The following is a 14,828-nucleotide window of genomic DNA, read 5'->3' as shown; positions in this document are numbered from 1 at the left end:
TGGACGGGGGCTGCTTGGAGGGCAGCGGCCGTTTCACGACTCAAATCTTTTTTCTCTATCAACTTAATTGTGTTTTCAATTATTTCTCCAGATTTTCTGTCTCTTGACATTTGCTGTAAGGACAGCGTTCACCCTCTCCTCCCCCACCCACGCTTTTGTTTTAAAGAACCTGGTCTCCATCCACAGAGCTGGAAGGACTTGTTGTATTTGTTTGCTTTGTTTGTTCACTTCTTTGACTTTTTTTGCCTAAATCTTCTTTCTCACAGCTTTACTCTGTCGTTCCCTCTCTCCTGCTCCCTCCATCGTTCTCACATCAGTTTCCTGCTGGTATTGATCCCCTCCCTCATTCCCTGGTGATCAGGTTTTACCAGTCTTCCATTGATTACCAATGGAGGCAGAGCTGAGGTGCATGATGGGAACTGGTGGGGTTGCAGAGTTGGGGGGGGGGGGGGTTATTGGTTTGATATCCTCTACAATTACATATAAAGAAGATAATTCACAGTTTTCCTGCATACACACTTAAACATATACACAGTTAATATGAACAGATCCTCCTCTCTTTATTTCTCTGTGACAACTGACTTCAATTTTTACCAAATGATTTAAAATCCAGAGACATTTTGTCACTTACTGTATAGCTCCTATTATTGGAAATAATATAAAAACTTAATAGTGAAACTTAAATTATGATATAAAGATGATTGTTTTAGAATAGAATTTATATTTATTAAAAAAATGTTCTCAGTGTAGTTAGGAGACAGGTGTGTGTGGTAGAGCCAGCCATGATGAAGACACTGTGGACAGTAGACAGTGGACTGTGTATATCTATTGGTCAATGAGCAGCTGTGACTGTGTGGATGACAGCAGCTTGATTTGAATGTGAAGTTAATTGGTGGAGCTGAGCCCGTGTGCTCTTCTATTGATCCTGCTTTTCAAACAAAGAAATCAGCTCTGCTCCTCTTTCATCCTGGGTTTGGTCCGTCTTCACCCCTCTGTTTTGTTTCTCTCCTCTTCATCCTTTTCTTACTCTATCTTTCTCCATCATCCTGTTGTCTCTTCTTCCCTTTGCACAGTTTGCTCTAATTGTTTCTCTCCTTCTATGTACGTATGTTCTATTAGCACATTGCCTTTGTTTTCCAGCCATCTCTTTACTCTCCTGCTCCCATGCTTTAATTCCATCTTTTCTATCTGTCCCTCATAGCAATGGTCCACACTTATTCTGTCATTGGAAGTCAGGTCATGTTAAAAAAAAATAAGAAAACTTATTTTGACTTATTTAGAATTGAAAGAACAGTTTTATCAATAAACATTTTAGTTTTATGAATTGGTTATAAAATGTGACTCAGGTCTGGTCTGACTGCTCCACTTCCTGTTACCCAGCTCCAGGTTTTCCTTTGAGCCTTTAACTGTTACTCAGAACTGGTCCTGGATCAGCTCAGTTAACAGTTTGTCTGAGTGTGGACTGATGAAGAGCTGAACTCTTTAGAGATGACTCTGTGACCCTGTCATCTCCGTCATCAACACCTCGTCATCACAAGTCTTGTGAGATGTCTGATGTCATTGACTGGACTCAGCTAGCTTTAGTTAAAGCCATTAGCCTGTACTAGCATATTCTTTTTCCAGCCCGTATTTGTGATTAGTTCACATTTGGTTTCATGTTTCAGAGCAGATCTAATTTTAGGACACATTTCTTCATAAATGTGCTGTAGGTCATTACAAACATCTTCTCTATGTTTTCCTGCTGCTATATATAAGTCTAGGAAAGAGTTGTCAGACTTTGTGACCCCTCCCTGTATAAATCTGTATAATGTAAGTTTTTCTTAAAGGTGACAGCGCTCCTTGTCCTTCTGTGTTTCCTCTCTTTTTGATGAGAAGTTCATATTTTACAGTAATTGCATGGACTCCACAGGTTGCTGCATTACACCATCCTGGCCTTTTTAATAGATCCCTTCCTTTCTGGATAATGTCATTTCAGCCAGAAAGCCTTTTTATCCCGATTCATTCCTGGTTTTTTATGAAGATTTAGCCGAGCAGAGGCGAGCTGCGAGGGGGAGCTCGTCCATCCCCCTCTTTAGTTTATTGGGTTATGTTTGGGAGTAGGTTGGCCAACAAATAGGATTTAGATACAATGTTATTATAATAGATCTGCCGGTCATGAAGGAAACAGATCAATAGGCTTCAAAAATCAATCAGTGCATCCACACAGGCGGAGAGGCAGCAGGTACAGGCAGGAAGTGATGCTACCTGCTGACCGTCCACGGAAAACCTCACGTCTCCAGGATGATGAGAGTCCAGGGCATCTTCAGCTCTTTCAAAGGACTTTTATTATGAAAAGGAAAACAGCCATAAGGCATGTCCATCATTTTATTTCTGGATGTATTTGGTACCTATCTAGAGGTCCATGAGGATGCTGCTCTACCTCAGCACTTAGAGGGGCAATACATATCCAGTGTCTTTATTCCCTTGTGTAAGGCAGCTATTACAATGTAAAAGGAACTTCTCATAAGGAGACTATAGCACCCTTAGTTAACTTGACTAACCACAGCCCCCCCATGTTCCTTTTCCTCCTAACAATTTTAATAGACTTAAAGCAGAAGTAAGCGGAATGTTTGTATTAATATAAGTCTTAAATAGTTATATCTTCCGACGGCAATCACTTAGATTATTAGATTATACGTTATTTCATCCCCGAGGGGGAAATTCCTTCGTGACAGCAGCATTTAACACTTATTTAGAGTGTTTGGTCTGAAACACGGGTCTGTCAGTCACTCTGCTCTGCTGTAAGCCGAGGAGAAAACTTTCCTTGTATCCTACAACCTTTATCCAATGAGGAGAGAGAACGGCATAAAGGGGCGGTCTTCTCTGTGTGTGCAGCCAAGGGATGCGCCTGAATGTGGTGACGTAGGGACGAGGGCGGGGACTGCTAACTCCATCTGCTGACAGGAAGTTAGACAAAACCACCAGATCGCTTACTTCTGCTTTAACTGAAAAATTTAAGTATAATTAAATATCAAAATGTTCTCATTGAGATCAAAAAGATCTCAATGGTGCTGTCATGGCGACAGGTGGAGAGCGTCCCCCGCTGTGAAGTGAAGTGAAGTGAATTGATTTTGCACCTGGCTTCATTCACTGGACGGGGTTAGTCTACTTGATGCAGTAATATCACTGCAGTGAAATCAAATAGCCCTCTGCCTGTGGAGCTACTAACTCTGATGTCATTAACAGAGGATCTTAAAGGGATAGTTCAACATTTTGGCAAATTCACCCATTGCCATAATCCCTATAGTCATGGGAGTAGGTTCATAACCTTTAATTGTCAGTGCATGTTGTTTTGAGATCTGCGGGGCAGAGACGCGAGCTGCTCAGGTAACTGTAGAAACAGTAGTCCCCTGTCCCTCATCAAACACACAATCCAACAACTCCACAACGCATACATTCCATACACGGCTGCTGGGCGGAGTGATTTCAAAAGCGCAAGTAGTTCTTAGTATTTGCTTCATATGTTGGAATGTTACATAATTATACATGATTATCTCATAGCGTGGTGAATGTGCAGGTCACAACTTGTCTGTCCACCAGAGTGTTTTAGAGTTGTTGGATTGTGTATTTGATGAGGGACAGTGGACCTGTACCGTTCACCTCCATTGTGTTAGTTGAGCCGCTCGTGTTTCTGCCCCGCTGATCTCAAAACAACATGCACCGGTAATTAAAGGTAATTAAACTACCCCTATGAATATAGGGATTATGGCAATGGGTGATTTTTTATTTTATTTTATTTTTAAGTATATTTTGGGGGGCTTTTTCACCTTTAATGGACAGGAGACTTGAGAGAGAGACAGGAAATGGGAGGCAGAGAGGGGGGGGAGATACGCAGGATAGGGCCGCTCGATGCGGGATTCGAACCGGGGCCGCCTGCAGTGAGGACTATAGCCTCAACACATGGGGCGGCAGCTCTACCAACTGAGCGGTGTTTAGCTCAGTTGGTAGGGCAAATTTACCAAAAATGTTGAACTATCCCTTTTAATACGCAGGTAGTGATGAGAAGCAGCTAATTAACATGACTTGTTGTAAATGTAGCTAATGTTTTCTAGCAGCTAAGAGAGAGAGATGTGCTGGAGCAGACCACTGCTCAGGAAGCTGCACTCAGATCAGCTCCCTAAACTAAAGTCATTTAGCTGCTGCTTAATTATCTGCAGTTACGGTATTAGTTGAGTGGAATCACACCAGCCACAGTACTCTGGGTTTCCACACTCCCCCTGCATTATGATCTGAACCACACTTGTACACTTGAACAGTTTTGTGACTGTGTTATGGTTGTAATGTTGCTGCACTCACAAAATCTGTCCACAGACTTTTAGACATATAGTCCAAAACCACTTAGTTCCTGCTGCAGTAGGAGGTGCCAGGGCATTTGACCTTCATCACAGACAGAGACACATACACAATGCTGCAGCTGATGACATTTATTACTCATTTCATATACAGGTGTTCAGACACCTTCACGTTTTTCATATTCTGTTTGGTTGAATGTGCTGCAGTCATTTAAATAGAATCAATGCAACAAGATAAAAGGGAGAAAAAAGGGACAGGGTCTGAATACTTTGTGAATGCATGCTGTGGGAGGATTCTGCAGGTACATGTAACACAATGGGCTTTGAGTTCTCATGCATTTTAAATATTAGCATGACCACTGTCCAAAAAAAACGGGATTATAAAAAGTGATAGAGATTATCTAATGGAAGTGACAGTCTTATTACAGCTCACCAGGCTGAATCTGCTTCAGATTGGTTCTGGTTTAAAAAAAAAAAAAAAAAATGTATTTACTCAAAAAAAAGAAGTATGGACCACTTAGTGACTGTTGGTGTGATGACACCGCCTGTTCAACATCAACTATCCAGAGGTGTTAGAAATCTCTTTCTGTGCTGCACTGCCTGGTTCCCACCTCACCTCTACTGTATTCTGATCTTCCAGATGATTAGATCATGTGCAGCCATTTTTATTCAGGTGTCAGAAGGTTCATTGATTATGATTATGAGTAATGAGGTCACATACTCACCCTTGCGTCACTATACCCTTGCCCTCTACACTGAGAAATGAAATCCATTGTCTCTCAGTCGAGAAGGGAACACACTTATTGTACTCTCTCTCTCTGTCTCTTCCTCTCTTTACTTTCTCCTTTTCTCTGTAAATCTCAACTTTTTAGTAATTCTGCTAGGGAGTCTATCTCTAATTCTGTTATCTACTGGCCCAGTCTGGCCCGGGGGATGGATGCCATCTGTAATCCATTTATCAGAATTGGCCGCTGGGCCTTCTTCCAAATGACAGCTGGCCTTTAGCAATCTCATTATAAAGAGCACCGGGATATAGTATGGAAATATGGGGGTAGAGGCTCCTCAGGTCTGAAAAATGGACTGAGGAACAAACATTTTATTTTCTTACAAGTCATCTATCACTGAGAGACTTAATACATTTCTAATGTAGTGTTCCTGAGGATCCATGTTGTTGTTTTCTTATTCATTTATCATCTTTGTTGCTCCGTTTTTCTTTGTATACGTGTATCTTCACAGTTTTTTGTTTGTTTTTGGAGAAGAACTATCACACCTCTTATATTTGACTGTGTTCATGATAATTAGCCACTAAACAGAAGAACATCCTGCTAATTAAATCCTACAAATGAAATCCAGCATCAAGTTTAAAGCGCCAGTGGAATATTACATTAGTCACATGACACATCTGTGAAACTATCCAATGATGTCTAATAGTGATACAGTTATCACCCAATAATACTAAACAGTATGGAATAATGTCTGTACATTGACAGCGTAGACTCAGCAGAAGAATCCTGACATCCGGGTGGAGGTGTGGCTCAGAGAGGCTCTGGCTTTGCTGATGGGAACTACTGTACAGTATACCTAGAACAGGAATCCCACTGTGCTGATGAGCATGAAGCTGCTCACAGAGGCCGTCTTTACACTGCCGTCTTTACACTGCTGTCTTTACACTGCCGTCTTTACACTGCACCCTGATGCACCATTCAGATTGTATGCCTGGATCTGTGTTTTTTGATTGAAGTGGCTGCATGTTGTGAGATGAGCAGCTGACAGTGACAGTGACTTTCCTGTCTATCTCACTGTGCTATCAAATAAAGGCAAAAAAAGCCAATATATATATATACTGTATATATATATAAAGAAATGAATGTTATATGAAAACAAGAACTAGTGAGGAAAGAAACAGACGCACGGATACCATGAAAATGAAAGGGTGTAATTATTCCTGTGACAGTGACCACAGCTGGCCACAGCTGGCCACCGTAGTCCAGGTCATCACGTGTCAATCACAGGCTACAGAGGTTCAGCGAGACGTGTGGGCACAAATGAATATGATCATTGATGACGTAGGACACACGTTGCCAGCAGGAGGACAGTAACGGAGTACATCTACTTGAGTACTGTACTTAAGTACATATCCAGAGGATTTGTACTTTACTTGAGTATTAGATTTCTCTGGTACTTATTACTCTTACTTGAATACATTTCCATGGCTAATATTTTTACTTTTACTGGAGTTAATTTCTAGGAAGGCTGAAAAGTACTCGTTACTTTCAGGTCTACTCTTTTTTTTCTTCTAAAATCCTATTGGACACAAGCTGTGTTTGTCAGAGAAGGAAACCTATCACAGTGCAGTTCTCCACTGGGATCTACGTCCTCCCTCCCCATGAGGATACCGCCAAAGTAGCTACGCTCTCCACTGCGTTTGTCAACTCAAAACTATACCGCGAGTCGTGAAAATGACAACTGCTGTCCTCTTATGATCCCATTCATTTTACTTGTTTTTCTAGGTGTTTCTGCAGCTTTATAGAACATTGTGGTTCTACAGTAAAAGCAGCACATCAGTGCAGCTGGTTTTAAAGAGTTCATTCTCAGAAACAAGAGTTAAAAGCTCCTTACATTCATCTAGAAAAAATGATAGTAATTCATTGATGTGAAAAATAAGAAATGTACTCTTACTCTTACTTAAAGTACATTTAAATGCATGTACTTTTGGATACTTAAGTACCTTTAAAAGCAAGTACTTTTTTACTCTTACCCGAGTAACATGTGGACTGAGCTACTTTTACTTGTAACGGAGTACATTTTGACTAGTAGTATTTGTACTCTTACTCATGTACAGGGGTGGAGTACTCTGTCCATCTCTGGTTGCCAGGGGAGATCCCATCTGTCTGTTTAGACTGCAGACGTATTGGCAGATATCCGGATTTTTATCTGATTTATTTCCATATACACTAATTCGGCGGAATACCGTTAGTGGAGCAGCCGCCATTACCGTGGTGACAGCTCCCAGTCAGACAGCTATGGGCTCTGTGCGCAAAGCGGCCATTTGAATGCAAGAGCCAAGAAGTGGACCTTTTCTCTTCTGTAAATATGTCTAGGAAGGCTGGGAGGACATGTGTCATGTGTTCTGATATCAGCAGAATACTCCAACTTATACTGTATAACGGGGGCCTGAATCTGATCTGTCAATATCTGATTCTATAGGTTCATGTTACAGACACTTGAGAGGAAAAGATCTGAATGAGGCCACTTGAACGGTGCAGTGTAAAGACAGCCAGAGTTCAGGTCTTCATCAGTCCACACTCATCTTTACGTCATGTGCTCCAACTCCTCTACATGTGAGGTGACACACAGCTGATGCAACAGCTGCTTTGTGTGATGTGTGAGGATAGAGCTGCGACCGGGGAGGAGAATCCTGCTGAGGCCGTCAGCCAATCCCAGTCCTCCTTCCTCAAACCTGCAGCACTGTCACTCTTTATCACTCTTCATCCTCTGAGCTGTGATTCTTCAGTTTTCAGTGATCGTCCCGCTCAACAAGGATCATATGATGTTAACAAATCCAGCCCTGTGTGTGTGTGTGTGTGTGTGTGTGTGTGTGTGTGTGTGTGTGTGTGTGTGTGTGTGTGTGTGTGTGTCTGTGTGTGTCTGTGTGTTGCTAGGGCTTGTTCCCTTGCAATACAAATCCATAACAATGCTGTGCTCACTCATCCAAAGAGAGAGAAAATAAGAAATAAAATCAGTGGGCGGACACGGTGTGTGTGTGTGTGTGTGTGTGTGTGTGTGTGTGTGCTTGCTCGTTGCATACAGTACATACAGTTTTTATGTGGGCCTTTGATCCAAGGTGAGTAAGGAGACCTCATCTCCTACTGTGATTCTTTAGACACACACACACACACACACACACTCATACTCATATATCCCTGCTGCACTTCCCCACTGCGCAGACCCTGTTACACACACACAAAAGGGGTTATTTTGGGGTCGTCTTGGTGAACACAATTGAAGGACACGCCCACACACACACACTCTCACCCTTGTAATTCTATCTTTGTGAGGACACTCGTTGACATAATGTATTCTCTAGCCCCTAACCCTAACCTTAACCATCCAAAACAAATGTCTAACCTTAACCATTACTCTAAACCTAACTTAAACCTAATTATAATAACCTAGTTATTATAAAGTCTTAACCCTCAAACAGCCCTTGGAGTGAGGACCGGCCAAAATGTCTTCACTTGTCCAAACGGTCCTCACATGTATAGCTGTACAAGTACACACACACACACGCACACGTACATCCAAAATCCTTCCAGAGGTCCTGAGTGTGTGTGTGTGTGTCCATCTGTGTGTGTGCGTGTGTGTTTGCACTGTGACTAAAGGCTTTCAGCAGGACAATAAGACGTGTGCCTGTGAGTGTGTGTGTGTAAGTAATGGGTAATACCAGGACAATAGAAGTGTGCCTGTTCAGTTGTTATCAGCTCACTGGAGACTCACAGGCCTGCTGGTTTTTTTTCCTCCTTTTTTTTTCTCCATCTTTCAGTATGAAAAGGAAGAAAGAAAAGGAAAAAGACAAAGAATAAGAAAGATCCCCCGCACGCTCACTTTCCAGCTCCAGAACCTCTGAGTGTCAAAGAAAGGAAATAAACTCATGAGCAGTATCTACATATCAAAAATAAACCGCCATGTTCTTCATTCATCTACATTTAGAAAGTCACTGAATCCAGTAAAGTGTGGTGAAAGCAGGATTTATGGCTCCGCTTTTCTGTTTCATTTGATTATTTCATTGTCATGTAACAGCTGTGGTTGATTTACAGGAGGCAAATTTGAGGAATAAGGCAAATGAAAATGTCTTCAGGCCTTTGTGGAGAAATTCTAAGTGAGCAGTGCTTTTGCATTTCTGCTTCCTTCCTCATGATAATTGGAGTTTTTAAAGGGATATTTCAACATTTTGGCAAATTCTAACCCTATTGCCATAGTCCCTATAGTGTTAGGAGTAGGTTCATTACCTTTAATTGTCGGTGCAAGCTGTTTTCAGATCGGTGGGGCAGAGACGTGAGCTGCACCATATTTCCACGTTTCCCTCATCAAACTGAATACACAATCCACCAACTCCACAACGCTCTGGTGGACAAGTTGTGACCTGCACATTCACCACACTATGAGATAATAACACAACGTTACGAGACTGAGGTTTTTTTTTCGAGGCAAATTCGTAACTGGAACTACATTTCAGACACGGCTGCTGTTTAATTATGTAACATTACGACACATGAAGCAAATACTCAGAACTACTTACTTTTGAAATCATTCCGCCAGCAGTCGTGTCTGACATGTAGTTCCGGTTACGCATTTGCCTGGAAAACAACTCTCATAACGTTCCATTATTATCTCTTAGCGTGGTGAATGTGCAGGTCACAACTTGTCCACCAGAGCGTTTTGGAGTTGTTGGATTGTGTATTTGTTGAGATTGATGAGGGAAACCAAGAAACACCATATGCCTCTGTAGCGTTAGCTGAGCAGCTCGTATCTCTACCTACTGCTATGACTTTAGGGATTATGGCAATGGGCAAATTTTCCACAAATGTTGAAATATCCCTTTAAGTTGGATCATAAATGTGAGGTGCTCCAAGCAGCTACTGCAGGTGTTGTTGCCTGTTGATCTGGTGGGAATGAGGGTTCTGAAGCCTGCAGTCCTGCAGCTCTCTGACAGAAATCAGTTCCTGTCTCTCTGGGTGTGAACTTCCCTCTCTCCATCAAGTTAATGACTGAGCTTCAGTGAAGTGCCATTTCCACTGGCCAGACAAAGTGATGGCTACCAGGGAGCTTTCTTTTGTGTCTGCACAGTGGCAGATGGACGTCCTTTGTTCTGTTGATCAGGACTGCGGAGTAAAAGCTTGGCTTGTAGGCAACCAATCTGTATTTAGAACATATCTCTAAGTGATACATAATCAAATGACCAAACTAACACAGTGTGGAGGTTTCTGACTGAAGGCTGAGATGGATGCTGCTAAGCCAACAGGGACCACAAGCAGAAAGTGGTGTTAACTGTGTGCATGTGTTTGTCTCTCTACCAGGTTGTCTCTCCAACCTCCCGCCGAACGCCAAGAAGATTTCCAATTCGTACGAGGAGCGGCGTAAACAGGCCACGGCCATCGTCCTGCTCGGGGTCATCGGGGCAGAGTTCGGCGCCGAGATCGAGCCGCCGAAGGGCGCGGCGAGGGCTCGGACCGGGGGACAGGCGCCCGAAGGCTTCGGCCTGACGAGCGGAGGCTCATCCAACTACTCTCTGGCCAGACACACATGTGAGTACAGACGACACGCACATTCAAGAAGCCATTTAAACACAGAAATGTGAGAAATGTAGAAGTTTACACGCAAAAGCTGGATGGGGTTCATATCACACAGGATACATGTTCTATAAACCAGGAAGGACCAGGAATCAACCCAGAATCTGAGAGGCGACGATGCTTAACACTGCTCCACTGTGCCTCCTCTTGTGGCTTATGTTTGCTTCATCCTGTTCTTGCTGTCATGACTCTAGAGCTGCAACAATTTATTGATTAATTGAACAATAATCCACAACTATTTTGATAATCGAATAATCGGTTTGAGTAGTTTTTTAAGAAAACAAGACCAAATTCTCTGATTCCAACTTCTTCAATGTGAATATTTCTGGTTTCTTTGTTTCTTTATGACAATAAACTGAGTCTCTCTTTGGTTTGTGGACAAAACAAGACATTTGAGGACGTCGTCTTGTGGTTTGGGAAACACTGATTGACATTTTTCAACATCAGCCCAAATGTAGGATTCAGCTCTGAACCTGGCTGAGAACAAAGAAATCAAAAGCTGAGCCTGTGGAGATCAAATAAGTACATTCATGTCACTCTTATTCTACTCTTTCATTTGATTGGTTCAGGGTTTTCAAAGGTGAAATGTCAGTGCATATGTAGTGTCACGTATGTTTGGCCTCTCATTCGTACAGTGATGTGTTCAGTGGTTCATGTTTTCGTGGTTTTTCCAAACTCTGAACTACAGAACTGACAAAGTAGAAACTTCAGTCTTGGATTAGAGGTGAGGGGAGAGATGGAATTGATTTTTACCCACCAAGCTTGACACCTTAAGGAGCTTGGCACTGACTTCCACACACACACACACACACACACACACACTCTCACTCACTGAGCCTGGCCTGTGCCATATCGTGCCTGCAGCGTTGGACCTTGGTGAGCATCAAACCTGCACTAAGCAGAGCCGCTCTTCCATCCCGCTGCTCCGCGGCTCTGATTGGCCGCCTCGGGGGGCATCCGCCCAGCGACAGAGTCTGTGCCCTTGCTCACAGGCTGCGGAGCATGATGCTGCTCAGTTGGACCTGCACACAGCAGTGGGCTCACCTGTGTGGAGTCCCACAAAACCCAGAGAAACCAGATGAGCCTCAACACAGCAGCAGATTGAATTGATCTTTGTTTAAAATCTTCCCCAGACTGTGAGTCGCTGTGACACCACAGGTAGTGGACACTTAAAAAAAAAAAAAGGTTTTTCAGAGAATAGACTTCTCAATGTCATCAACATATCAATAATTTTCTACATGCAGCACTTCCATTACATGGATTATGATGAAACATATTTGATAACCTTCTGAAGCACTTAAAGGGTAAGTGCAGTTTTTTTTGTTTTTTTTTTACAACTTAGACCTTATTTCTGGCATAAAATACCATCATTTACTCACCCAGATAACTTTGGTGTCATTACAAGTCGTTCTGGTGAAATGACCTCCAGCCGAGAGCCGCGTATATCCGTATAATGAAGTCTATAGGGCAGCAGAATGCAGCCTCTAAATAACACATTATCTGCGGTGAAACTCGTTCATTTCACCAATATTTAGTTGTGATAGGCTAGTGCTATTCCCCTCTGAGTCCGGGGTTAGCTGTTATCAACATCCGGGGTCTGTAGGTTGACCTACTGACCTCTGATCTGGATGATGTCATCTCCGACTGCGGCGCAGCTTGTTGCTACCACTAATGCTACGGTTCGTTTCTGTGTGTTTCCGACTTGTCAGAACAAAATTAGCAGCTGGATGAAGTTCAGCTTCCACAGGCTTCCTCTCCTCAACCTGGACTCACTAAAGCTCTGACTAGTTGCGAACCCGAATGCTGAAGTGGAATCATTATTATCAGAATGAGCCGGGCAGCGTTCAGAGATGACATCATCCAGGTCAGAGGTCAGTAGGTCAACCTACAGACCACGGATGTTGATAACAGCTAACCCCGGACTCAGAGGGGAATAGCACTAATGTATCATAACTAAATATTGGTGAAATGAACGAGTTTCATGGCAGATAATGTGTTATTTAGAGGCTGCATTCTGCTGCCCTGTAGACTCCATTATACAGATATACGTGGCTCTCGGCTGGAATGACTTGTAATGACACCAAAGTTGTCTGGGTGAGTAAATGATCGTATTTTATGCTAGAAATAAGGTCCAGCTTGTAAAAAAAACTGCAATTATCCTTTAAAGTCTTAGTGGACAAAAAGTCTTTGTTTTTGAAGAAAAGTGCATTTCTTGCAACTTAAAGAATTAGAAATTTTGAAATCACATCCATTTGCCCCTGGATGACAGTGTTTGTGTGAATGACTCCAAAGAAGTGAAATGTTTTTCAGTCCTTTTTTCTAAAACATACTGAACCTTGAATTCAAAGCCAGGCTCTATGTTAGAATGTGACTTGTGTGTCCTCACCTAGACTCCAGAGTGAGGGAACCCTTTAAAACCTTTTATTGCACAAGCTCAAATAGACAGTTACAGGTGAGTGTAAAAAGCATTCTCCCTGTCCCTCCCTCTTCCCCTCTCTTCCTTGTGCTCTTTTTCCTGCTCTTATTCAGTTTGTAGTTTTTCTCCCTCCCTCCAATCTCCGTCCACCCCCCCACCCCAACCCTCCTCTCTCTATTATGAAATTGAGGGATGGATCGGTATTGTTGGCATATAGCGCAGTGTGTGATGAATGAGAGCTGTCCGCCCAGAGAGAGGGAGGGTACAGTGGTCTGTACAGCAGAGTATAGATTGATGTTTTCATATTGCGAGGGGGGAAATGTAGGGGAGATGGAGGGAGAGGCCGAGCCTAAGGATGGAAGGAATGAAGGAAAGACGGATGACGGAGGGAAGGGAGGAAGTGGAAGGACAGCACAAGAGAAATAAAAGACAAACTTAATTATGTTGATGGAAACTACATAATTTTTCGCTGAGGAATAGACAAAAATCTGTCGTGGCCGTTTGAATCCAACACAACACCAAACGTGTCACACACTAAGTTTTTATACTGTGACTTTATGATTGGCTGAAGTGTTTCTGTCTCAGGTAATGAAAGTAAAATGTGATAACGTCATAGATTTACAAAGCGTTATAAAATAAAAAAGAGCAAAATACAATGACTATTAGGCCTGACCACCACCACCTGTATATTTATAAAGTAACCAATTACCGAAGTATAAATAGCAGTGATGGAGAAGTTGTATTGTTTGTTAACCTTCGTACCTCTCTGTGATTCATTTGTTTGTAGTTTAATGTTGCAGCATTTGTTTAGCAATCCATTTGGCCAGGAAGAAGAGAGCTGAGCTTCCTGCATTATTCATATTTTAGTCCATTCATATTTCAGTAAGAGCAGAGCACTTACTAAGGTTGAACATAGTGATAGTTAGAGGCCACTGATGAGCAGATACACTTTTGGGGACATGTTTGGTCTTATTACCATTATCCGCAATATTCATTATTGTATACATGTGAGTTAACATCGACAGGCAGTAAACGTCTTGGTGCAGGTTTATCTAATCACCAGGATGCTAGTTCTACTCTTTACCCACCAAACTTACCTGCTGCTTACAGAGCACACACACACTTGCAGCTCTCTGGAGCCAGCGGGCTGCTCACTGCTGCGCTAACATCTCTTCCCAGAGTTGTTGCTCCAATGGAAGTAGGAGATTCTCCATGTGATTGGTGACCAAACATACAGTAGCTGCTGTGTTGCTGCTGTAACAGCACGGTGCTGGGCATGTAGATGCTGCGTTTACATCACTGCTGATCAGAACATGTGTCTAATGTTTAGAATAGAATAGAATAGAATAAATCTTTATTGTTCACCTGGGGTGAAAATTGCCTCACCATACGAAACAAAACAGTAGGAATTAGATAGATAGATAGATAGATAGATAGATAGATAGATAGATAGATAGATAGATAGATAGATAGATAGATAGATAGATAGATAGATAGATAGATAGATAGATAGATAGATAGATAGATAGATAGATAGATAATAAAAGAAACACATGCTACACATAATAAAACACATTACTACAAGTATTGCACACTCCCACAGTGTATTGCACATGCCTCCAGCTAGTTGTCCATGAGTGACTGGAGGTAATTACGGGTGGATATTGAATGTCCTGACAGCCCATGGGTAGAAGCTGTTTCTGAGTCTGTTTGTCTTGGTTTTGATGATCC

General features: G+C 42.4%; 1 protein-coding gene across 2 annotated transcripts in view; it reads left to right on the top strand.

The window, feature by feature from the left end:
• Nucleotides 1–14,828, top strand: part of wdr7 (WD repeat domain 7) — a 146,725-nt gene that overhangs the window by 94,691 nt on the left and 37,206 nt on the right. For both annotated transcript variants that reach the window (XM_083983743.1, XM_083983742.1), the window contains one exon: nucleotides 10,409–10,636. In XM_083983743.1, coding sequence (XP_083839869.1) covers nucleotides 10,409–10,636 — 228 coding nt within the window. The remainder of the gene's footprint in view (nucleotides 1–10,408; nucleotides 10,637–14,828) is intronic.

This window comes from Trachurus trachurus (assembly GCF_905171665.1).
Source record: "Trachurus trachurus genome assembly, chromosome: 12".
Taxonomy (NCBI): Eukaryota; Metazoa; Chordata; class Actinopteri; order Carangiformes; family Carangidae; genus Trachurus; species Trachurus trachurus.
Note: the sequence above shows the minus strand (reverse complement) of the source record. Positions and strands in the feature narration are given on the sequence as shown.